General features: G+C 39.5%; 1 protein-coding gene across 1 annotated transcript in view; it reads left to right on the forward strand.

The window, feature by feature from the left end:
* The window catches only part of KCNK13 (potassium two pore domain channel subfamily K member 13), a 46729-nt gene extending 33082 nt beyond the window's left edge, over positions 1 to 13647 (forward strand). Inside the window, exon 2 of the mRNA XM_015865410.3 lies at positions 7019 to 13647. Coding sequence (XP_015720896.1) covers positions 7019 to 7905 — 887 coding nt within the window. The 3' untranslated portion in view covers positions 7906 to 13647. The remainder of the gene's footprint in view (positions 1 to 7018) is intronic.
* The last annotated feature ends 11511 nt before the right edge of the window (positions 13648 to 25158 follow it).

Consider the following 25158-nt stretch of genomic DNA (forward strand, 5'->3'; position numbering starts at 1 on the left):
TTAACCACTCTTTAGCATCATCTTGTAGTCTCGTTCATTTCTACCCTTTTCTGTATGCTTGTGATGGTGACAAATAGTGACAAATACTCGTCACAGTCTCTAATAACATAACTGTCAGCAATGTCTGCCAGTTTTCAGAATTTTAATCACAATATTTGTATCTGTTTCCTTTCTGTGCAGAATATTTCAAGACTCTTGTTACATACCATGCCTACAGATTTCTCCTTGTGATGTGAACTCCCGCTTTTTATTTGTAGCTCCTGAAGCACCTGCTTTGTAACTGTGAATTTTTTGTCTTAGGTATTCAAAGCTTTTGCAGGACTGCCTGTCTCTGAGGATCTGAGGTGATGTTTGTGATGTCTTTTATACTAGCTCCTTTGATCTGTCCTTGCGCTTGATGTATGTAAGCATCAGGCTAACTTCATTTTCAGGATGAGGTTTTCTGTTACTTTGAGGTGGCAGCGTTGAGACCTTTGGCATGTGGTTGTTCTGGTAGCAGTTCCTCCCAAGGCTTCTCTCTGTCATCAGAACAAAGTTTGGAATTGGTTAGGAAGATGTAATTGCATACAAACATACGTGCACACATACTGTTTTTTATGGTATCAAAAATCACCTTCTTATCTGAGTCCAGCTTTCTTCCAACCTGTGCCAGAGGCATGGTTTGGTTTTGTTTTGTTTGTTTTTTCCTTTCCTTTTCTTTCTTTTGCTTAACATTTACAGCAGAGGGCTTTCTTCTTTATCTGAACTGCATGTGATGCTGTTGCATAAAAGTGCTGCAGCTGTCTTGATATTTAGAGCCAGGGAAGAGCATTAATTTTATGAAGTCCATTTTACCTAAAAGCCACTGATATGACTTCCCTGGTCTTTTATTTTCAAGAGAAAAACTCACACCACATATTCTCACTTGTTTTTTTCACTGTGGGAAAGCAAAAAAGTGTCTTTAGCCTTACTTTTAAAAGGGAAGAAACACTAAAGCTGTACACAAGAGGAAAGTTCTCTTAATACTTCTTGGGCTGACAAAGCCAATCACAGAAGCTATTGACATACGTGCCTTTCCTACAGTACTAGGTGAAAAAGTCCCTCCAGGAGATATAGAAATACTATTTTTCTCCAAGAAATATATATACTTTATATATAACTGCAAAAAACAAAAGTCAAGTAAGAAACTTTAAATGTATGTCAGAAAACCCTTTAAATGTACATAAATTTGTACTGCTTAGAAATAACATTTTAGTGTACATAAACCTACAGCACACATTTTGCTTTTATTCTGTAATTGCTCCAGTTACACAGACTGACTGCTTGAAAATATAACCTTGAAGCAGTGCTCGCTACGTTCATGATTCTAAATATTGTGATATTTGTGCCCAGATGGGTTATGGCTTGAAGTTGCTGTCTGTTGTTAGCAATGTAGGCTGTTCAACAGAATAAAAGGTTTATGTACATGTACATATTCATCATACATGCATATGCTTAACTGACACAGATACAATCATATGCATATTTCAGTGTAGCATGTATGTGACTCCCTTAATCTTCTCTCTAGCTTCCATGTCTAGACACATTGCCATCTTTGTAGCCCTTCTGTGGGTGTTTACTTAACAGTTTTATCTTCTTATGTTGTGGAGCCCAAACCTGCCCATAGTGCTGGAGGTGAGGCCATACCAAAGCAGAGCAGAGCAGGACAATCCCTTCTCCTTGCCTGACTGGCAGTGCCAGCCAATATAGGAAGTAGAACTTCTCGTTTTCAGTTATAAAATGCAGGGTGTTTCCTTTATACAGCAGCTGTGTTTTGGGCTTTGTGAGAGGGCTGAAATGGGGAGACAGCAGTGCTAACAGCTCTGCTCACTGAATTTTGTCCATAGCGACCTGTGTTAGAGCTCCAAGATCTCCAGAGAACTGGTGCCTGCAGTGCATCCCCACACAGCTGCACAGCTGAGCCCTTGCTGCCTTTCCAAGCTGGGGAGTGCGGTGCGGGTGTCATCAAGCACTTGGATGCTCCTACAGCCCCAGTAGAGCTGTGGGCGTTGCTGTGCCTCTTGAAGCCTGCCCAACCATTGATGGTTACCCTTGATGAGCAATCATTCTGGGCCAGGTACAGCGTCACACCCACCTGTAGATCTTGGGAACCTTTTGATATGAAATGTTAAAATTAATATCTAGTTAAATATTAGATGTGTATGTGTTAATAAAATCTAAATTATATGGCTAATTTTTTTTTCTGTACTTTAAGAATACATAGAAATTACATCTGCCTTAAATGTTCAGCAAGACATAAAAAGTAACTATAAAATAGTTACAGTGTCTTTTCAAAACTTAGCTCTGTTTGTGTCCTGTAGTACTGCAAATGGTGTGCAGACTTACACATCTATCAAGAGATGATGGAAAGTCATTGGGCACAGCACCTCAGGCTTCAAAAACTACATAAAAAATTGTGGAGGGAAACCAGAAGGTAGGTGTAAAATATTTATACATAGAATTTATGGTAGCAATGGAGCTGTAGCAAGGCTGTGTATTTCTGTTACACAAGACCTAGCACGAACCTTAAATAAAATATAAACTTAGTTATATGAAACAGAATGGCAGGGTCCCCATAAATTATCTTATACAAAAGAAAAAAAAAACAAAAAAAAAAAACACCCTTAAAATAATGAAAATTACAGTGGCTGTATCTCAGAAAGGGTCATACATTATTTAAGGACTACGTAGACTTTGTAACTGAGGTATCAACGGATCCATAAAGAAGTTGTCTACTAATAGTGAATTTTTATTATATTTTACTCGCAGTGTTGTACCTTCAGCATTTATTTTATATAAGCCTTTTAGATTTCTTAAAATTGAAAGCTTTTCTTAAGCTAGGTTTCTTTTCAATATAGAACATGCAGTTTATGTATTTGAAACGGGAAGAAGCAGTAACAGCTATCCAACTCCATAGGCTGGTTTCAACAGTGAGCTGAACTTTGCTGTGTTAAATGCAGACATTGCATCATATACTTTAACATAAAAGCAATTTTACTTCTGCTCTCCAGAACCAAGTCAGGATGATGAAACAAGTATTTGTGACAACATGTGACCACCAGTGTGCCACCAGACAAACTCTGCTCAGATGCAAGGCTTCTGCTGGTGTGAAATCAAAGCAGAATGTGTGCATGTGCATTTGTGATGTCTGCATGCAGCTAGGAAGATATTAGGTGTTAGGTATTGTCCATGTTAGAAATTGGACCCAAGTACAGCTGTCAGATAGCTGTGACAGTCCCATGCTTGTTCCCATGGATATGTCCTCTCTGTGGTTTCTTCTTCTGTTACTGGGAGGGACTTGATGTCCTACTTTCTTTCCAGATCATGGCTCTTGTTATAAGTTTACTGGTGTGAGGGTGTCAAAAGGGGGATGATGTGGTATAATTTGAAGTGCTTTAGCTGTTCCTGGAAGAGTTCTTATTGGTGACAGGATTATTCTAGCGGAACTAGAATTTTGGTAGCACTACTTGTCCTGCTCAGAGAGTACAAGAATAAACTATCTTGACAGAAGTGATTTTTGCCAAATTAATAGTGTCTGCACACTGTGGGAACAGTACAGGACATTTTCTCAATAAAATTTTTCAAGTACAGCTTCTCTTAAAGTTGTTTTTTCATGCCTCTTTTAGAAGCACACAATATCCCTACATAAATAGCTCGGTGCAGAATGTGTTCTGGGGGAAAGAGGGTCAGCAACTTTGCAGGTATGCAGGATTTCCAATATTTGCCTTATGTAATTACAGTTTTCGTGATCTTTTCATTGCAGTCAAATCTCCTGGTCCTGTTTAGTTTGGTTTGCACCTTTTGTGCTCCTCAATCATTATTTTTTTGTTGTTCCACTGGTGAAATTCATTGTTTTCCTGGTGAATCATGACCAAACTAGAGCTGATGGAGACAAACAAAGAAAAGAATTAATCGAATAAACAGAAAATGCAGTGGGAATATAGAAAACACACAAAGAGCTCTGATTGTCAATTGAGCTGGAAAGCCACTTGATGATTATATTTCTAGCATTACAGTGATTCATTATTGTTGCTATAGTGTTACCCCCTCTTTCTACCCACTTCGTTGTGGGAAAGGCAGGAGAAGCAACCAGTGCTACTGAAAGCACCCAACACACGCATTCAAAAGGGAAATGAAGCCTCTTGGGAAAAAAAAAATAAAGTGCTATTTTGCAAAACAGTAGAAAGACCCAATTTTGTGAGCCATAATGGTTTGTGGCATCTATATGTCTGCCTAGTCTTCCTGTACAGATATTACATTCAGTGCTCCAGGCTTCATTCGTGAAGGACTAGAATTGATTAACTGCTTCTAATACTCTTTCACAATACTAGGCATTACTTGCTTTATGACACCATGGAACATGATTACATTACACTGATGTATTTACATTTCCTTTATCATTCTTTTGTTTAAGTACCCTTAAGTCCTTTTAGAACAGGCACACAGTATATCCTGAACATACAGGTGGGCACTTTGTCATAACAGTCTTCAACAAGTGTTGCTACCAAGGCAAAATCTGCAGAATAGTTCTGAGTGGGAGGTGTGCAGCGCTTTAGAAAACTTTTATCGACTCTGGAGTTTGAATTCCTTCCAGCTTCTGCAAACGTAGCTCTGCTAAGGATATTTTCGTATATTCAGGAAACAAGTCTGAGTACTCTTGAGCAGTATGTCAAAAAATGACAATAGTGAAGGAAAAATGCAGCTACAAAGAATGTACTTGTTTGGTATGGCTGAATATTGTAAAATACAATATTAGCTTGTTGTAATCAGTGGATCACGGGTTGCAGGCAAATCAGTATTGTACTGATTTCATAGTAGAAGTCTGAAATTTGTACTCAGAAGGCCGTCTTCATTGCTATGTAGAATTTGATATGCCTATCTGTCGCTAATAACATAGTGTCATATCCACACACATATCCAACAACTCGATAGAAGCACTTTACAGTAGCGTAAAAACATTCTGCTTTTTCAGATCAGAACAGCCTGTTTCCTATTTGATTAACTATCATCTTGATTTTCACGTGAAATAATTCTCTTTAATTTGTAAAATAATGTTCTTTGCATTTCACCAGCATTTCTCATACCATAAGAATTCTGTATCATTAGCAGTTTTTTTTTCCTGCAGTTGTTTCCTATTTTTATTACTTCACCACGAAAAGTAATGTTGTGTTTTCAGATGATCTCCAACTGTCTGCCACTGTTTTTACTTCCTCTTCTACATGATTTCATAATTTCATTCTGTATTTGCTTCTCAGTCTGCAGTTTGCTCTTTCCCTGTTCAGCTCTATGGATCAGGTGGTCTCATTGCTCACTAAGTCATACCCCATCTGTACATTTTCCTGTTAGCTTCTCTATCCTTCATGTCTGAGTAATGTCTTTCAAACCTTACTAAAATATTGCATATTTTTCTTGTCCTTCTTTATCTCTAAAGGACGATAATAAGGTAGAGAAAAAAGAAGAAAGGCAATAGTACTGGTTAGATGTATGCCTTAACAGATTGAAACTAGAGACTAAATAATATAGACTTCCTCCGACTGAGAAAGAAATGAGAAAGAAGGAAATAATAGAAGTTTATAAACCCAGAAGGGGGAAGGTGAAAGGAAAAGATGAGTGGATGTTATCGTGGCAGCCAATAAAGCAAAAAGTAGGAAACTTGAATTGTCAGGTAGCCTGTTAGACAAAGACTTATTTTCCACAGAGTACAATTAAACTGTGGGATTTACTGCCTCAGGAGAGCAAAAGTATAAATGATTTGAAAGAGGATTTGACAAGATTGATGGAGAAATTATTAAACACGATGTCCTGAAAGCCTCAGATTCCAGGTTTCTTCATGCTGCAGTTGTCTGTCTTCAGAGCACAAATGTACCAGGATTCAAATACAATTTCCTTTATTTTTCAGAGCTTCGTTTCTTGATTTTATAATTAGTATCTCACAATTGCAACAAGAAGGAAACAAATAAATGTGTATCTTGCCCAACCTGATTTCTCTGTTCTCCTAGCAAGACTGGCTTCATTGATTAGTTATTTCACCCTTTATTAATCTTCTCCAGATCCCACTAAAACAGGAGGAAACTTACTTAGCATGTATATTAGTCTAATTTGGCCAGTGTTCTGGACATGCTTGTTCACTTTTTATTCTTCAGTAACCTCATATTAAGACAAGATGGTCTAACAGGAAAAAAAAAACAACATATTGTTTGCAAGCTTTAGTAAGGGAGAGAGATGAGAGAAACCTGAAGCACCCCAGACCTGAGAAATCCCTCAACCTGGAGTGAGACCAGAGGAAACATTGATTAAGATCCAAGTACAGATTTGAACCATGGCACAGAACATGGACAAACAAGGAAAGTTGAGCAGTGACTTAAAAGAGGCTGATAATTGGTGGCTGACTCTGGGTCGGATGCAGGGCTGTGAGGCTCTCTGCTTCCTGGGCTCCCTGGTTGGGCCACAGCATCATGCTGGATGTTGGCCCATGTGCCATCTATTCCCTAGCCACAGCTCGGTGAGGCACATGAGGCACAGAGAGACTATATCTTGGGTGGTGTGACCATGTGGGACAGACCCTGTGCCTGGGATGTGACAGCTGCCCCTGGAATTGGACCCCTGCATGGAACAGCTTCAGAGTGAAGTAGGGAGTGCGATAATCCTAGAGCTAGAAATGAAACAAGGTACAACAGCAGCCGAGTGAGACTGCCAACAAGACAAAAATTAAGGCCTTCATTAAACTCTAATTTGTTTCTTTTGTGTTTTCTCTTGCTTTTTGTTTCATTCTGGTTCTGGAGGAAAGGCTTGCATGACCAGCCTTCCTCATGCTGCAGGGACACAGTGAAGCACAAGCAGGTAGTGGTCTGGGGGAGTGACCTCCATTTCCTCCAGAGCTGGCTGTGCTACTGGGAATTGCTGTCAATACTTCTGTCTACTCTGTCTAGCCTGGGACAGAACTTCTGTTCAGTAACTAATGGCTTTGTTTTAAAAAAAACCCTTCTGTTTTGTCTTCCAGGGTTTGGCATGACCACCCCAGCCACCGTTGGAGGCAAAATTTTTCTTATATTTTATGGCCTTATAGGATGTGCAGGGACCATCTTATTCTTTAACCTGTTCCTGGAGCGCCTGATCACTGTCATAGCCTATGTCATGAAGTCCTGCCATGAGAGACAGCTGAGGAGGAAAGGGGTCCTCCCTCACGATGGTCGGCGGGGCTCAGGGACCTCGGAGGCAGACAGCCTGGCAGGCTGGAAGCCCTCGGTGTACTACGTCATGCTGATTTTGTGTGTAGCATCGCTCATCATCTCCTGCTGTGCCTCCGCAATGTACACACCGATTGAAGGGTGGAGTTACTTTGACTCTCTGTACTTCTGCTTTGTGGCCTTCAGCACCATTGGCTTTGGTGATCTGGTCAGCAGCCAGAACACCCACTATGAGAGCCAAGGCCTCTACCGCTTTGGCAATTTTGTCTTCATACTCATGGGGGTTTGCTGCATCTATTCCTTATTTAACGTGATCTCTATCGTCATCAAACAGTCCATAAACTGGATATTAAAGAAGCTGGACTGCAGGTGCTGCCATAGATGCCAAAGAAAATTATTTCGGTCGCGGAGGAACGTGGTAATGCCCGGAAACGTGCGCGGCCGGAGAAACATCTCCATTGAGACTGACATCGTCAATGAGAGCGACACAGATGGACGCCGGCTGTCAGGCGAGATGATCTCAATGAAGGACTTCCTGGCCTCCAACAAAGTTTCACTGGCCATCATGCAGAAACAGCTGTCTGAAACTGCCAATGGCTACCCACGGCAAATGAGCTCAAAGCAAAATGGATTCTCTGGTGGAGTTGGAGCCCTAGCAATTATGAATAACAGACTGGCAGAGACAAGTGTGGATAGGTAATATAATACAGAACAGTATTATAAAATAGTACAGGAATAACAGTGGAGCAGCGTGAAGCATTTCAACACATACAAAAACAGTGTGGATCATGTGGATGTACCTAGGGAGAGTACTATCCGAGGGAGAGGGCAAGGTGGATGTGAAAAGCATACTTTCTGTTGGAAGACCACTCATGTGTTTTTGGGCTGTCACTTAATATCATGGCTCCATGAATTGCACCAGTCTCAGCCTTTCTTCCTGCCCTCCCTTCTGTGCCTCCAACAGACCACTGCAGGAGAAATTCAATTTAGCCTTCAAATCAGTTTTTCATGTCCTTTGCTTTTCCATTTTTGTGAAATACAGATTTCAGGATACAAAATCTGTTGTAGTTGAGCAAATCAAGAGTATCTTCTGAACATATTCTGAATTCAGAGATTGTTTTGAGCTTTCTGTCTTAACTCTTCTCATAATTGTTTTCTGAAGGTAGCTTATTTAAGACAAAAGGAGGAATAATTATAAGCCTTTCTCAGTCATATTGCAGATCTAATTAGATAATGTAATGGAACAGGGAAAAACAACAACAACAACAACTAAAAATAGAAGAACATCTATATTCTTTTAAATATCACTCCTTGAAATGTATTCCTGTTGTGAAACAGCAAGCCTTGAAAAGCCAGGTTCTGCTGCCATTAAAATTGTACAAATCTGGAGCGTTTGTATGAAAGGTGGACTAAGTTCTCTGGAGCTGTTGTGATTTGAATGAGAGGAGAATTTGGCCTTTAGAATTTATTTTAGTCTTCCCTTTAAAAAGATACTGTCAAAAGTGATAACATAAAAAATTAGCCTACGTTACCTTTATTATTATTGTTTTCCCTATTGGCGAAACGTGAATTTCCCATGGTTGTTGTTGTTTTTTTCCTTATAAAATTTAATCACCGTTTTCTGTTTCAAAAATATCCAATTAATTGAAAAAAGAATGCCATAGTAACAAGCTGTTTGAATTACTGTACATCCACGTTATGTAATATAACTAGTAACTGGGTTTACAGAACAGGCTTCATTACGCAATTAGATTGCCATGCCAACATTCAGTGCGTTATTATAAGTGAATGTGGTCACAATATCACTTCAGCATTGTCCTTTTCACCTCTCATGCAGTTTTGTCTTTCTTCACCTGTTTTCTGGCATTCAGTAATGATAATGACAGGGTCTTGATTAGAGAAATAGAAAATGTTTAACTCCTCGTTTTTCTCAATGAAATGCTCTGAGTGTTCATTATGAGTAGAAAGGAGGCTTCAATGAGAAGCATAACAACAGTGAGAAGAATATGAAAACAGGAAACTGGGTGATCTTTAATGACAGTGAAATCATGCTTTCTATTAGATAACTGGAGAAATAAGGGATTGAATTAACATAGAGTCTAGTGAGAATTTAAGGAGGTCTGGACTGAATTCCTAGTTTTTCTTTAACCATGAAATGCATTAGAGCTGGACAGTATATAAGTGTAAATAAGCTGAATGGCTCACAAAGGACCTGATCCAATTCTCCCTAAAGAGAAAATAGTACATGTGTCAGGTCTGAGCATTTTCTCACTTCTGTTTAGCTATGATGCCTTCCAGAATACTACAATTTTAGGGCATTTAAAGGAGTCCGATGCAGTTCCTAATTTCTCTTATATGGAACAGTGCAAATAGCTTCTTCAGCTTACAGAATGGTATCATCTCCTTTTCCTTCATTCTGCCTCAGTGTTCTTTTTTTTAGGTTCCTAATACTGTAAGGTAGTATTTCAATACTCATTTCAAGCAATATTTGAATTTGAAAAGAAAACATACCTCTGAGAATCTTTCATACAATAAAGCAAAATCAGAAAATAAACAACTGCACTTAACTCATGAAAAAGAATTGCAAGCTCTTTCTGACATTGTAAAGTTAAAATATTCTGATTAAAAGTCAAATTTTGCTGTCCTTAGTTGCAAGGAGAGCTTCAAGCTGCAGCCATTACTTGAAAGCCTACTGTCAGCTCAGCTGTGTAGCAGGGGAATGTCTCTCCACATTTGCCTTCATGTAAGATCCAAATCAGCTCACAAACCTTAACTCTGGCCAGAAAAGCAGTTGCATTTGTCTCCAACGGTTTTACCTATTTTCAAAGAATGCTGCTATGTTTTTTGTTACGTTATAGTATCCAAAATCTATTACACTCTTACAGGTTTTTTTTTCTCCCAAAGCTTTGTCTCAACCATAATGAATAAAAATACTTGTGTATAAAATGAGAAAATAACTTCTTTCATATTTCATTCAGCTGTGTCTCCGTTCGCTGCCTGTAACCCCAGGATTTCAGTGTTGCAGAAATATTGCTCATGCTGCCAACTATGAGAAATAATTTAGGACTTCACCCATTGCTTAAGCAGAGCTCTCATCCTGATCAGAACAGCTACAACCTTGGAAAGTGCAGCTTACATCTCCATTTATGCTGGGTATTAAATCTGACATACTTGAAAATGTCAAATATTGCTGAGTGCTGTAGACAGAAGATACTCAGTGCTATCCGCTTTCCTAGATGATCAAGGCAAAACCACATGAAATAACCAAAATGTGCAGGTTCCTTGAGTCCATTTTATTCTACAGTTCTACATCGTCATTAATGATCCAGATGCCTTATAGGATTTTAACCTCAATCCTTCCATACCTAATTAGCTTTCAAAATGTGGTTCTGGAGATCTAAGCACAACACAGTGAGACAGCAGAAATAATATTTCAGGCAGTATTCATAGCAAATACTTGAGAAAGCATGTTGAAGGAGAGAGAAATGCATGGAAACTAATGGAAATAAGGAAAATGTTACAATCTGCATAGTCAATTCAGCAGAGATTATTCAGCTTTCAGAATATGACAGAGCCCGGTAGCAGATCATTAGGGTGGTCATAGGGTGATCCCCATTGCTCCCAAAATGCAAGCCAGCAGTATTGCTCATTTCCATTCTTTGGGATACCAGCCCCTCATTATCCATCACAACAGAGAAAACTTTATCAGCTGCTTTCAATAGATCTGAAACCATCTATAGTTACAAAAGCAGGGGATCAACCAAATGGCTTGGTCAAGGCTGTAAGAGGTTTTTAGCATGTAATAGCTCTTCCTTTGCTCATCAGCCCTGTCCTCCTTCTCTCTCAGGCTATGGTTTTCACATGACCCAAGCCTGCCCATCACAGGGCACTCTACAGTGGTTTTGCGGTCAGATTTCTTGTCCACTGAAGGTAAAGAGGGAATGAGTGCACTAGTTTTATCTAATCACATCTGTTCAGATGTGAATTGCCGTTCCAGAGATGAAGGGCCGTACATTCTGTGACTGTGCCACCTTGTATCATGAAATCATGCTGTCCCCAAAACACCTCTGACTTATCAGTTAGAAGCTGTGCTGAATGCTTTCTTTAGGTGGCCAAAAGAATTCTAAGGGAATATTAGGGATCTGAGAAAAAGAACAACAACAAAACCTTCATGATTGGAAAGGGAACTTCTGACAGTGCTACAGCAGTGCTACTGCAGTTGTTTTTTTAAAGCCATTGGATGAAATCCCCAAAAGCTCAGTTCATAATGTAACATCAAGTATTTAAAGACATATCATGGTTGGAGATGTAAGTGTAGATGTGCCAAAAAAAGAAGAATTTGTCACAGGAGTTCCAAATGTCCGTTCCGTGTAAAAAAAAATAACCTACAACAGAAATTCAGGCAACGTCACATTTCTTACAAATGAAAGCAGCGATGAGGAGAAATGAAAAGAAATACTGTCAGATAGGCAGGGATCTATTTCAAAAGCTAATTTAAATTTTAATTCGTATTGCTTAGAACTAAAATCTCAGTCTAGGAGACAGGAGCCTGCTTTCAGAATGACTGTTTCTCCATTTCCTGATATGAATTTGCATTATGGCTAATGAGACGAGGGCTTTATTTTTTTAATGTGCAAATGTTTCTGTGAATGTCTTGTGTGTATTGAAGCTCCAGATCAGCACTTCAGGTCAGGAATATCACTTAAGGCAGTGGACTAAGCAGCAAGTTGCAGGCTGGCACCCTGAAACTGAAAGTCCATGATGAACTAATGGACTGGAAGTCGGGCTTGTAAGTTTTGCCATGCTGTAACAATATGATTCGTGTGAAATATCATTATTGCACAATAAAATGGAATATTTAATGCTAAAACAAATGACCATGCACCGTAAGTAAGGGAAGCTCTCAGGGTTTTTTGATAGGCTTCATAAAATTTGTTCAATTTGTGTCAAAGTCATCATATTCATTTATCTCTGCAAAGGACATGATTCTCTATTTGCAAGGATATGAACAGGCTTTTTGAAGGCATCTAATTCCTGCTGGAAATCAGTTCACCTCTGGCCACACTTTGACTTTCAGCAGAAGTCAGGTACCCATTTCCTTTGGGCAATTTCATAACCCAGCTATGTTCTCCATTTTGAATCTAAGCTGACCTGACAGTGTCTCTGAAAAGTTCAAACACTAGCAGCAAGGTTTCTGTGCTGCCACAACAATAATAGCTGAATTCATTTATTTAAAAGCCTTTTATGGTGAAAGCTTTGCATCAACCCAATAGCACAAGCAGTGTTTACAGTTTGCTTGATTTAATCTTGGCCTCTGCCTGTTTTAATTATATTTGACACATTTAGAAATTGAATAGCAAATAATCTGTTGGACTGGGCATGAAAAATGAACTGGCTCCGTTTCTCAGACTGAATTAATCAAGAGAAAGTGGCTGGGGAAGGTGCTTTCTCATTAACACTGTATTTGAATAAATTTCCTCTGGGTGTTAGGTTGGCCACTTGGAAGGTTAGATTGGCTGTGGAAGCAGAGCTGTTTGCAGTGTCCCCCACAATGTTCCTATTTGTGGAATAGCAGCTCAATTTGTTTCTTCTCTTATTTCAACATAGTTTAGTAGAATTTGGCTACCACCTTAATTTATTGGACTCCTTCAAGAAGTAGGAAAGTTCTTTTGTAAGATTTCATTTATAAGCTGTGGAGAATCACCAGGTGTCTTTCCACTGGGCAAAAATACTGCTAAAAATAGTGAGTAGTCAGAAGCTTTTTGATACAATCCACGTATATTTCATGTGAAACCAGATTAAAACGCAGTCACTGCAGCTATTTGGAAGCCTTAAGGAATAGAATGACGATCTCATGGAGTAGACACACTCATTCCTACTTATCTCTTCTACAGTTCTAATGTTTTCCTAAGGTTTTCATGAACTGAAATTATTTGCAATCATATAAAAAATTTTCTAAGATTTTGAAAGGCAGGTGAGATCTGTTGAAAATGAAATACCCTTTTCCTCATTGCTTTTTCTCCTATTGCCTCATAAAGGAAAAGTTTGATGAAAAGAAGAATGAATACTCTCACTTTCCAAGCAAGTGTGCCATTTTCTGGATTCCATATGGATTTCCTATTGGGTGTCCTTGCAGAAGTTGCTAGAGGTTTCAAACTCTATCTTAAGAAATACCTTTCAAAGCTATTCTCCTTTCTAAGCAATGGAATGTTGCCAGTTTTTGTTTGTGGTCTTTTCCTAGAAATTTAACCTTGTTCATTAGTGCCCTTAGAAGGAAAAGGTGCAGAAGAAGAAAAAATTAAATAACCCTAAAAGATCTTAAAATGTACCTGAACCTTATCAGCTCCTCTCCCTTTTGCTAATTTGAAGTTTGTGTCAGAGTTTATTACCACCAAAGAGATGTGGTCTTACTCAGAGTTCAAATAAAAGAACTTTAAAGCTGTGTCATTCTATCTGTTTTAAATGGTGAAAATATGCTGGAGATCTGAAGAGTGGGATCTATGCTAAGCCTGTTAGAATTAAGAAGACTGGGGTCACCAGGTCTACACAGCAGGCAGGGAGACGCTTGGGGACCATTAGGGACCAGATTGCTGCAGTAGGGGCAGCTGCTGGCTGCTGGCACTTGGGCTGTCGCATTGTCTACATCCTGTGTATGGGGACAGAAGTAAACAGATAATGCTCTCCAGACCCACTAGTTCAGAAATTCAGCAAATAATTTATTTGGTGAATCCACAGGAAGGGGCCTGTGGATGCCATCCAGCCTAAAACCCTGCTCAAAGCAGGGCCAGCTGTCTCCTGCTTGTCTCTGTGCCCTGTCATGCAACTGGGCAATCCTCCCTCCACATGTAGCCTTTGCTTGCAGTGTCCTGGAAGTACCCTTCTCCCATGAAATACAGACTACTTTCCCCTATCAAGAGGAAGTCAAAGCCCCTTCCTCTGTCACTACTTCATTTGGGCAAATGCTTGGGTCTAGGTTTATCACATTCCTTTGTAAATAGCATCTAAGCAGCTGTTTTTCTCAACCTACTACAAAGCAGATGGTATTCTGATCCCTAGGTATCATTACTGTTGGTAGTCTTATTAGCGATGTCAAGGATTGAAAAGGTCAATTGGTTCCTGCCAGCAGTAAGCCATAATCAGGGTATTACTCCTCTGGCAAATAACACGGAGGATCTTAGTTTGGCTCCACATGTGGAGCTGGTTGAATTCTCAGCTCAGAAACTAATTCAACCTCAGTGAAATCAATGGAGACATTGCTACTGGGCTCTTTGTGTAGCATATAACACAGGAAGTATTTTCACTTTACAAAACAATCCAGAGAAAAGTTGAGTAGCTATTTGCTTTGTTTTTACCACCAGCTGTGCAAATGTTAATTTTGCTCATGCCTTACTGTGTTGTGCACCAGGTTTTTCCCCAAGGGCCATTATTTGATCTACAGAATAATGGTCTGCTTATAAGGAATCAGAATCGATCGTCTTTGTTGGTAAAGGCTTCAAAGACCATCGAGTTTAACCATCAGCCTGACCTGTTGTGTCTTGGTCGAAAGTGTGTTGTTATGTCCGAGAATGAGCTCCAATAATAGTTTGGAATTCACTCTCATTTCCTCAGCTGAAAGACTGACAAATATCACCTCAGGCTGTTGCCCAGCCTCCACCAAAGGTGTTGCTGCCCATGGTCTTGGGGAGCTGCTCACAGTGATGGGCATATTTGGGAGAGCTTTAGGATGAAGTTGTAGGATTCTGCTCAGACCTTCCTTTACTTAAAAAAACTTTCCCTATCAGCAAAAATCCCCATAAGCAATTTTTTTCTGTGAACAGCAGAACAGCTTTCATACAAATTTATGTCTGATGTTCCCCCCAACTGAATTTAACATCCACATACTCTTTAAGCAACCAGCAAAGCAATCCTGTCTCCTCTTTCTGTTCTCAATGACACTCCACCTGATCACCCTCATTCTCAAACATTATCAGCTCCTTCCTGTATCCATTGCAAGCCTACTGTGATGGTCTAATTTTCCTCATTTTTAATACCATTGTCTCCTTCATTGCCTCCTGCTCTGGCCAGCAGGACCTAAGCTGGGCAGGCTGCAGATAGGCCAGGGATCAGCCTGCTCCAGCTCTTCCCTCAAGTACATTTCTCTCCTGGTCACTTCTCTTCAAGAAATTTGTAACCAGTTAAAATATTTTAGATTTCTACCCTTGCATCAAATCTGACTGAAAATAACCAAAAAGTTTGAATGTTAATTCTGCACAGATTGTCAGATAAATAGATTAAAGGTGACAAGGAAGGAACTCCGGAAGCCTGGTAACCTCTGAAGGTGTCTGCATTTCCAAGCTTTCTATTGCCCTTTTCTGACCATGGGTCTTTGATCACTGGCAACACAGCACTAATCAAAAGTATTTTTGTACCTTTGCACAGAAGATATTGGCAGATTTAAAAAGCCTAAGTAATAACTCCCTCTGAAATAACTTATTTGCAAAGCTGTGTAGGCAGGACTAAGCTTACATTCAAAGAATCCCAACTATTGTGTTCCCAGCTCATTACTGACAAAAAAGTGTGAGCAGGAGCAAGTGAACATAACAGACCTCTAAACTAACAGGTATTGTGATGAAGGGAAGGGAACCTGGATCTGACGCAGTCCAGCTGCCAACATAAATACTCTAATAATCAATCAGAATCTTGAGTATTCCAGCAATGAATGTCAGAATATTTCAGAGTGAAGAGTTAGTGGAAAATATAAATGAAGAATAATGATTCACACACAATGAGCTAGAGACGACTCTGTGGCATTTCAGAAATACTGGGGTGTTAGTGGATGTAATATCACAAACCTCTCGAGTATGTTCTATTTTAAAGGAAGAACATTAAACTGCATGGAGTGCGTTCTGAATGTATCTCCAAAGGCAGCTGAATAACAACATCTGCTCAAGGTGCAGCATCAACTAGAAAACAAGTAGCACACGAAATTGTATTAATGATCTGTTATTGTACTATACTGACTAGATGTATGTTTTCATTCTAGTCATGATCATAATACCTTGACAAAAAAGATGATCACAGATGTAGAAAGATAAAAGCCCAATGAAAAGCAATTAGAAGTATTCATAGTTTCATAGTTTTGTGCGGGTTGGAAGGGACCTTAGAGATCATCGAGTCCAGCCCCCGGAATTCGAGCCTCTGTGTAGCAGAGCGGCACTTCTACCACTTGCGCCACATCAAATCAGATATCGCTACTTGCTAACCTCTAAGGTACACCTGTATGAAAATAAAAAGGGGCACAAGAAAAGCGTGGCTGAGAAAAGCAGCCCTTCAGCAGGAGCAGTGTCAGGGACTAAGGAGGGCAGATCTTTTCTGTGCCAGGCTCATGTGTCTCACTGGAGTTCTGAGCTGCACTGCAGCATGGCCACAGGATGGATAAATACTGGGGCCCATTTGGTTATCCCCACTGGGGTAATTAGCAAGGATTTAATTGGGTTAAAATTTAAAGAGGGGGTAAAAAAAAAAGAAAAAAAAAAAAGCAGGCAAAAGGAAAAAAATCAGTGTTTCAGATTGTGTTTAGAAGATGCAGAACATGAAGAGTATAGCAGAATTTTGTAAAATGGATGTAATTGTAATTGTGTGATATGATATAAAATAATGTTTTCTGAGTCCTTGTTCTTCCATGTTTGTAATGTTAAGAAAAATGTTAGGCCAGTTCTCTCTCATTAAATTTTTGCTTTCTCTGAAGCCCTCTGGAGAGCCCACAGCCCACATTTCTGATTCACGCAGCAGTTAAATGCTAGAATAACAGTAGGGGTAAAATGCAGAAGTACACTTATGTTACAAGACCTGTAAAGGGAATAATTGCTAGTGTGCTAATATATGTAGCGGTATAAATCTTTCTTAATTGCATTTTAAGCATTGCATTCCATCACCATATTTTACTTTATTAGCTATTTACTTTTGGCAGAGACTGGGAATAGGTGTGAAAGCATCAAGGAGGGCAGGCAACTGCAATATCATTCAAAACTCACATTTAATCAGATTCAAGCCTGTTTTGAAGTAATTTTTCTGCTATTTCTTGAACTACCTATTCATTTGACATTTTTCTCATTGAGAAATATTCAAGTACTGAGCTGCTGATAGAAAGATTGGTGAAGTGTGCTGCAAGCAATAAGGAAGTATAAAACCTGACACTGTTGTCACCAACTTTGGTTCCCACAGGTGAAAAGTGTAAGAGTACCTGATGGCACACTAACCATTTGGTTTGTACGTGTTCTAAAAGTTAGAATGCTGGTATTTTTCTATTCAATAAAGGACAGCAATGTTATCATGTGTGCTTTTTTTATTTTATTTTATTTTATTATTATTATTTTTTTCTTTTTATGATAACACTGAGCAAAATTACTATAGCTGTTAAGAAACATGTTTTTTGTTTGTTTGTTCCCAAATGTCATTGCAAAATGCTTTAAAAGGTGGGAAGAACAACCCTCACAAGGCATGGAGAGCAATGGCGGGTGGCTTGGAGTCATGTTAGAATTTGGCACTTTGCAACACAAATGATAAGTATTTCCATAGGTCTAATGTGTTAGAGCAGTAAGGAGTTGGGGCAGTGCAGGGTTTGGAGCAGGGTGAATCTGGCACAATAATAGAGCAAGCCTGGTAAGAACGCTAGCAACTTGAGATAGAAGGATGAATTTATGTGTCAGTGTGAATTTGGCTGTTCTTTACTGAAATTAATATTAGTTTAATTCCCTTTTGCTTTTCCACGTTTTCAGTGCAATTGATATCAACTGAAAGCACTCTGTTAGGAATGTGTTGTGCTCTACAGTGAGCAGTAGGACTGTTTGATATTAATAGTTCTGAATACATGCTTCTGGCTCTTCGCTACCTGATGTTACCCTTGGTTTATATCAATATCAGCTAGAATAGAGTAGCTTCTGGGAAGCTAGGAGTACTGAAGATCAAAATTCTGCCCCTTTATACCAGGGTCAATGCACAAGGAGTGTAGGAGGTTCTCCAAGCACAGAGCAGAAACAGAACTGAAAAAGCAACCTGAAGCAAGAAGGGCCCATGGAGGAGTAGATTGTCCCCCTGCAGCCCATGGGCAGCACACAGAGCAGATCTCCACCTGCAGCCATGGAGAAGCACATGTTGCAGCAGTCAGTGTAGTCTAGAGGAGGTCACAGCCCATGGAGAGCCCCCAGAGGAGCAGCCTCTAGCTGTGGGGCAGGAGGACTGGGGATGATGCCACCCTTGGGGACCTGTGTTGGAGCCTTCTGCTCCTGAAGGGTAGGCCCCATAGTACAGATTCATACTGGAGCAGGGTCTGTAGAGCTGTAGCCTGTGGGAAGCCCATGTGTGCCCAGTTTGGGAAGGATGGCATCCCATGGGATGGACACGTGGAGTGACCATGAAATAGTGACAGAGATGAAGCATTTTGGATTTACCACAGCCCTAATTTCCTGTTCCTCTGTGCTGCTCAGCAGGGAGGAGGTAGAAGAGGGTGGATGGGAACAGGGAAGGCATTTTTAATTTAATTTAGCTTCTCACTTGTTTTGCCTGTTAGTAATAGGCAGTACTTTAGTCTCCTTTACACTGAGTCTGTTTTGCCCACGAGGGTAATTGGTGAGTGATCTCCTTGTCCTTATCTCAAACCACAAGCTTTTTTGTCATCATATTTTACTCCCCCGTTCTGTTGAGGAGGGAGGGTGAGAGAGTGGCGTGAAGGTGCTTAGCTGCACAGCCTTGCTAAAACATCACAGCTTTCTGACTTTGTTTAGTGAATAATCTTTTGTTCTCTTTTGATCTTTGAGTTCTAAGAATCGCAGTCTTCAGATGAAGCAACCACAAGTTCTTCCATTTTTTCCAACTAGAAATGTTACTTTTGACATTTACACGGTGACTGGTTTCTCTTAGTGTTTATTAATGTAGTCCTACTGAAGTGTTGAGGTAGAATTTGGCTGTTTACTACATTTGGATATTTTCTTCTTTGGTTATTCTAATCCTTTCTGAAAGTCTTGTTCTTACTCTATGAAGTAGCCAAGAAAGTTATACTAACTTTGCCAACACATTTTTTTTCCAGTAGTAAGAGCAGCTGAGGGAAAAGAGATCACCCTTCACCATGTCGAGTTCCACAGACCTTCCTGCTAAACTTGTCTTCGTGTTATTTTTAAGATTCCCAGAAGTTACTGATTGCTTCCTTTTTCTTCCTAATTGACTCAAAGGCGTTCATCGCATGCCAGTGCCAATGTGATAGTTTAAAGCCACTTGTTGCTGATGAAAAGAAATGTAAATGATCTCTTCACCATTATTTTAGACCTGAATGTCAGAAGCTGCATTCAGAGGAAGTCTATATATGCAGATTGATAGAAATCTATGGACACGTATGGAAATTTTCTTATTACTCTGGCTGTTTCCTCTGCATTTATCCTCCTCCTTCCCCTTGCATAGAGCAGGACTATCATCCTTAATTATCTGATCTGCAGGAGCAGGAGGAGTTTCCATATCTTCCTATACTTCAGTTTGCTACTTCTGAACTAAAATGTTTGATTGAAATGGAGATGATTGCAGGTTCTGTTTCTTTCTGATTGTTCTTGTAGCCTGTTTAAATTGAATTTGTGATGAGAGAAGTGACCTCAGGAGGAAAAAGAAAACTTTCTTCTGCTTTCCATGCTTAATATGCAGTTTAAAAACTTGCAGTGTTTTTATTTGTCCATGCTGCTGTTTAATCTACAGTAGAAACATCCATCGTTCATTGACATTAAATTACCCAAATTTATGCAAGATTTTCTAAGATTCCTGCAGAAAATAATCTAGTTTAGCTTATTTGAATTAACATGGAGAAACATGGGGAAATATGGAGTAGAAAAAGGGATGACAGCATCATTTAACTGTGATGCTGTTAACAAATCCATATCCGCCTTTCACTTTGTGGATATTACCTCACAGCACGTCCTGGTGAATCTCTCACTGACAGTGCATAAAAATCTGATCATTATACTTCCAGAGCAACTTAACATTTGTTCGAGCAATAGGAGTTAACTTTGCTCCAGCTTTAGCACACAACCAAGCAATTCAGATGCAGCAAAAAGGTAAGAGAAAGCCCAGCACAGTATCCAGTATTACAAGAATATCTGTATTACGTATCTAATTAGACTTCCCTTGTACTATCATCCCCAAAGCAGACTACCTTAAGCACTCATTTTGTTAAAATAGCTTTGATCTATTATAACTCTAATACTCTGAGGATATGTCACAAAGCTGCAAGGTAGTTCATAGATACTGTGATTCTTGACAAGTCGGTTTAGACACCTTACTAGCACTGCTGTAATAAAGCACCAGAGTGCAGGTGCTTCCCTGATGTATTTAAGACATTTCTCTTTGCTGTCACTAGTGATTATCTTAGCAAATCTCTTTTGCTTTCCAGTCCTCTTTACCTCAGTCTTCTGGAAGATGAGAATTAAATTCAACTTTGTGCCATAACAAGTTACATCCATACTTGGATAAAGTATATTAAGACTTCTGCACGTATGTCTTACTTATTGGTGTCTCTTTGGACTGCGATGTGCTCAGAGTTGGTAAGGAATCATTCAAGCCAACAGATTGGTCGGAGTGAAGTAGAAGTTATAACAAACATCTTATATCAAACGTAGCAGAAATACTGAACTTGGGATGTAAGCAGAGGCACTGGGCAAGGTCTGAGTATTGGGTTGTGGGAAGGAAACTAGAAAATTCTTCTAGAGCCCAGAAAGTAAAGGACACCATTGCAAGAATCAGATCTCAAAATGGCAGCAGGGCTTTGTACTAATTGTTGCACTAGCACAAATGCTGTGGGTAGGACAGAACCCAATTGGACATCCATAGGCCTTGCCAGTGCATTTGTTCTGAATATGAAGCAAGTGAGATTCAGAAGTGTATTTATTAATGAAGCATTTTGGAGCCAATAAACTATAGAAATGATTTTTCTTTTTTTTTTTTTCCATCAGCCTGGACTACCTTGGCTTATCAAAGTAAGACCCTGCAATTTCTGTTCAATGAGTACAGCAGCTGCATCACTTCAGGACCAAAATCAGAAATCTCATCAATCTCAAGAGGCTCAACTGAATATTTTCTAGGCAAAAATTATCTGAGTCATGTGAAAAAGACACAATGATACTTTGAGCCTTCAGAGAGCAGGCTGCCTTTGGCAGTAATAAAATGGAGCCGTAAAGGGAGAGAAATAATTCCATCTCTCACTAAATCATTCATTTGTATTATCTGTTCCTCACACAAACACTTCAGAAGGAAACTTCCTTCCCTCTTCCTCTCGTCTGTGGCCTATTAACTAACTGGACTCTGCAAATACACATTCATACAGAGGCAGCAGAAATATGGTGTTAAGTGCTACATTGCCTATCCTTAACACAAGCCTAGAACTGTAGATTTGAAAATCTGTACTACTGAAAAATAACATTTCTTCTCCAATGTCACACATATTTTTCCCTTAACTGTAGTTAATGTTTTTGCACTATGTGTACTTAAAGTGTAATGCATTTGAAGTTGAGAGGTGGTAGGGAGCACAGTGGAGTGAAATCTTCAGGAACTTAAGTTCCCCAACACCCTCTTTAATTCCATACACTCACCGACCCACAGAATTCCAGAATAAACAACTAGGACTTCCATCTACTTCCTGGAAAGAGAAGAATATAATACTGGATCACAGTAATGGTGTATTCCCATTTGTGTCTGGCAGAATCCAGTTCAAGATGCTTTAGATAAGATTGCCTGAATTCCATTAAAGGAAAATTATTAAATAATCTGCCTATTTGGGAAAGTTCTTTTTAATATCTTTCACTTAACATGTAGCTTATGGTCAGAAACAGTTTATATTGCTAAAATAATTAGCTCAACTAACATTGAACGTTTCTGTCCAGATGGATATTATTGTGTTGCTTCATTCTGTGTGTGAGAAATTATGCTTCAGACTTTCATTAATCGAATGTAACATTTTAAACATCTGCAAAACTTGCATAACACCAGTAGAATTGAAACTGGGGTGTTTCTGGAGAAAGGTCTCCAAAATAAACTCTCCAAGACTTTCATCTCTGAACTGTCTTCACCACCTTCCCCACCTTCCCTGTCATCACAGAACATTCTAGCTGGCCCATGACTAGTTTGCCTGTTCTCCATTCTTCCAAATGTACAGGGAAAATACATTTTTCACTTCTAATAAATTGCTCTCTATTACAGCTGTGTAAACACACCTCACTCAGGTACAGTATGCAGTGTTGGTGGAAAAATACTCATTTTTCTTAGAAGATGAGATATGATACTACTTCAATAAAATGATAACAGCAGTAGTAAAGAGAAGGTATTTCTCTGTCTTTTGGTAAAGCATTCCTCATGTGAAAAGCTACCTAAGTTTAATTGACTCTGACCAAATTATTAATCATTTCATGTTAAGGCGCCTGTCTTTCCAGTGGTTTACTGCTTTTTGCTTTCTCGTAGCATAATAGTTTAATGTTTTTCATCTGAATGATAGTTTTGTTGCTTTGAAACAGTCATTTCTGCACTTTCCCATTCTGCCCATCTCAGTTCACTGGAGGTGCTAGTGGGCCTGAAGTGAGTAGCACGGTGAACATTAAACCATTAGATTCAATGTAAGGGAAAGCAGCAATACAGTGATGTATGTAGTCTTGCAAACAGCCAAAGGAAGCTAGAACTTGTTTTTGATGTGTACACATTTCATTCCTGTTGTGTTTTATGGTATCTTGGTTGCAATTGCCACCACAGATTCTGAGGAGTTCAGGAAGCCTCCTTCTCCTCCAGGGCAGTGAGTGGGGTCTGCAGCACACTGATGGGCTGCCCAAGGACACGCAGTCTGAGGCTATCAATACTTGAACGTGAAAAATGTTCACCTTAAGAACTGTTTTTTACATCTAAAGGTATATGGCAAAGTCATACACTGAGTAACAGGAGGACATACAAGGGGAAATGGTGCAGGTGGCCCATTGAGAGGGATGTGAAAGTGTCACTTGTTCTTGGAAGAATTTATATGCAACCTGCCACAGCACAGAAGACAAGGTCTTCTGTCCTCCTCAATATTACCTTGCAATAGTAAAAATAACCAACTCGGTAGCTTCTGAGTACTGTCAAGTACAGAAATGTGACTGCTTTCCCAGAATATAATCCATGAGTAATTTGAGGTCTCAAAGGCTGACACCAGAGTATGAGACATTCCAAGGCAGTGCGGGATCACTTTGGAAATCATGTCTGTCTGCAGCTCCAGTTCTCACAGTGCTGGTGTGCTGGGTTAGTCTGACATCAGTACTTGGTTTCAGGCAAGTTTTCTCAGCTTTGCCTGTTGTGAAAAGTTCTTGGCCAAAATACCCATAGATCAATACTACGTTAATGGTTCTTTGCTGTAAAAGCTCCTTGTATTACTGCCTGAACTACAAACATGATTCAGAATTTTGCTCACGGGTGATGAAATTGGCCGATGACTAATGGAAGTACAACAAGGAGCATTTAAGTTCATGATGAAAAGACACAGTGTTATATATCCCTGCTGAGCCCCAACAGCTATACTGTCAGTGCTTACCACTTCATCCTTCTGTTTTTAACATGAAGGAAGGGGGTGTTTTTGGCACTCATTCATTGAATTTCATCCTGTTCTTTACATATGTCATAGTTCACTGTAGGCAAAATGATAGAATGAGAAGTGTTAATGAGCATAATTAGTGTTGCAGTCTGTTAGCTCGGACTTCTACTCCTTAATTTTACTCCAGGAGTTCCCAAACTGCGTTTACTGTATGTCATCATGAACAGCAGGGCAAGCCATGTACCACTGTGGAGTGTGCTGAATGCTATTAACATTGCATGCACAGCTTGTTGTACCATATAAACTTGGCTCTCCAAAATGGTACAAGGATGCTTGTACAATGCAATCTCATCCAAATTTAAGATATTTGGCTGGCTTCCAAACCACTAAGCTTAAGGAATTTAGTTAAATAAAATATTAGCTATGCTTTTGAGGCTGGATGGAGGAGAAATAGGTTGAAAATTTATTTCATTTAATCAGTAATAGAGCAAGATGAGAGCTGCAGCAGGGCTCCACAATCAGTGTTATGACCTAATCATTCATGTAATCGATGTAATCAGTCCTGACATGAGAAGCACAAAATTTCTTATACTCAAAGAAAGTCTTCCAATTTTCAGTGTTCTTACAATTCCTTCTGCAATGCAGGTCTATTCTGCTTGAGCAGGAGCTACTTTGGCTGTCAGTAAGATGGGAACTCTCATAGTGCCCCTTTGAGAGAACATGGGATGTGTCTGCACCCCTCGTAGTGCCTCTCCCCTCCTCTCTTGACTTCTTCTGCTATTCAGAAACATCCCATCACATCCATGGGATTCATCCCAGAAAATGGAAAATTTTAACTGTCCTTACAAACAAGTTGCACAGAGGCTTGCAAATTCCCCTCTGCTTGATGTCTGTTCTTCCTAATCACTCACCAAATAAGTCTTCAGTTACAAAGGCTGATAGACAACTTAAATCTTAGAAAGTTTGGACTTACTGTGCAGGCTTAATAGGCTAATAAATTTCAACTTCTCCACCTTAGGCTACTTAAAATTGTGGTTAATTGCACATGCAGTGTATGACACACAGGGAAGTCTTTCTTCCTATTACACAAAGTGATGAAGATTGGATGAGATGTTTGTGCTGTCAATACAGAGGACTAAAACTCCCAGTAGCAGCAGCTGGAAGTTGTCAGCTACAACATTAATTGCCTGGTAAAGTCTCTTAGGACTTGGAGCTCACCTGTCTGCCAAATTTTAAGCTGATGATGAGGCATTCAGAGGCCTTGGCAATGGGCAACCTACTGTGCAAGCAACTAGAGAATGGAAATGAATGGTGAGTCAAAGCTTCTCAATAAAAATGAAACATAATGGATCGAATCAAATTTAACGTCCAAATACTTCCTGCAAACTGGAG

This window comes from Coturnix japonica, chromosome 5, assembly GCF_054131305.1.
Source record: "Coturnix japonica strain WE chromosome 5, WE-NBRP24, whole genome shotgun sequence".
NCBI lineage: Eukaryota > Metazoa > Chordata > Aves > Galliformes > Phasianidae > Coturnix > Coturnix japonica.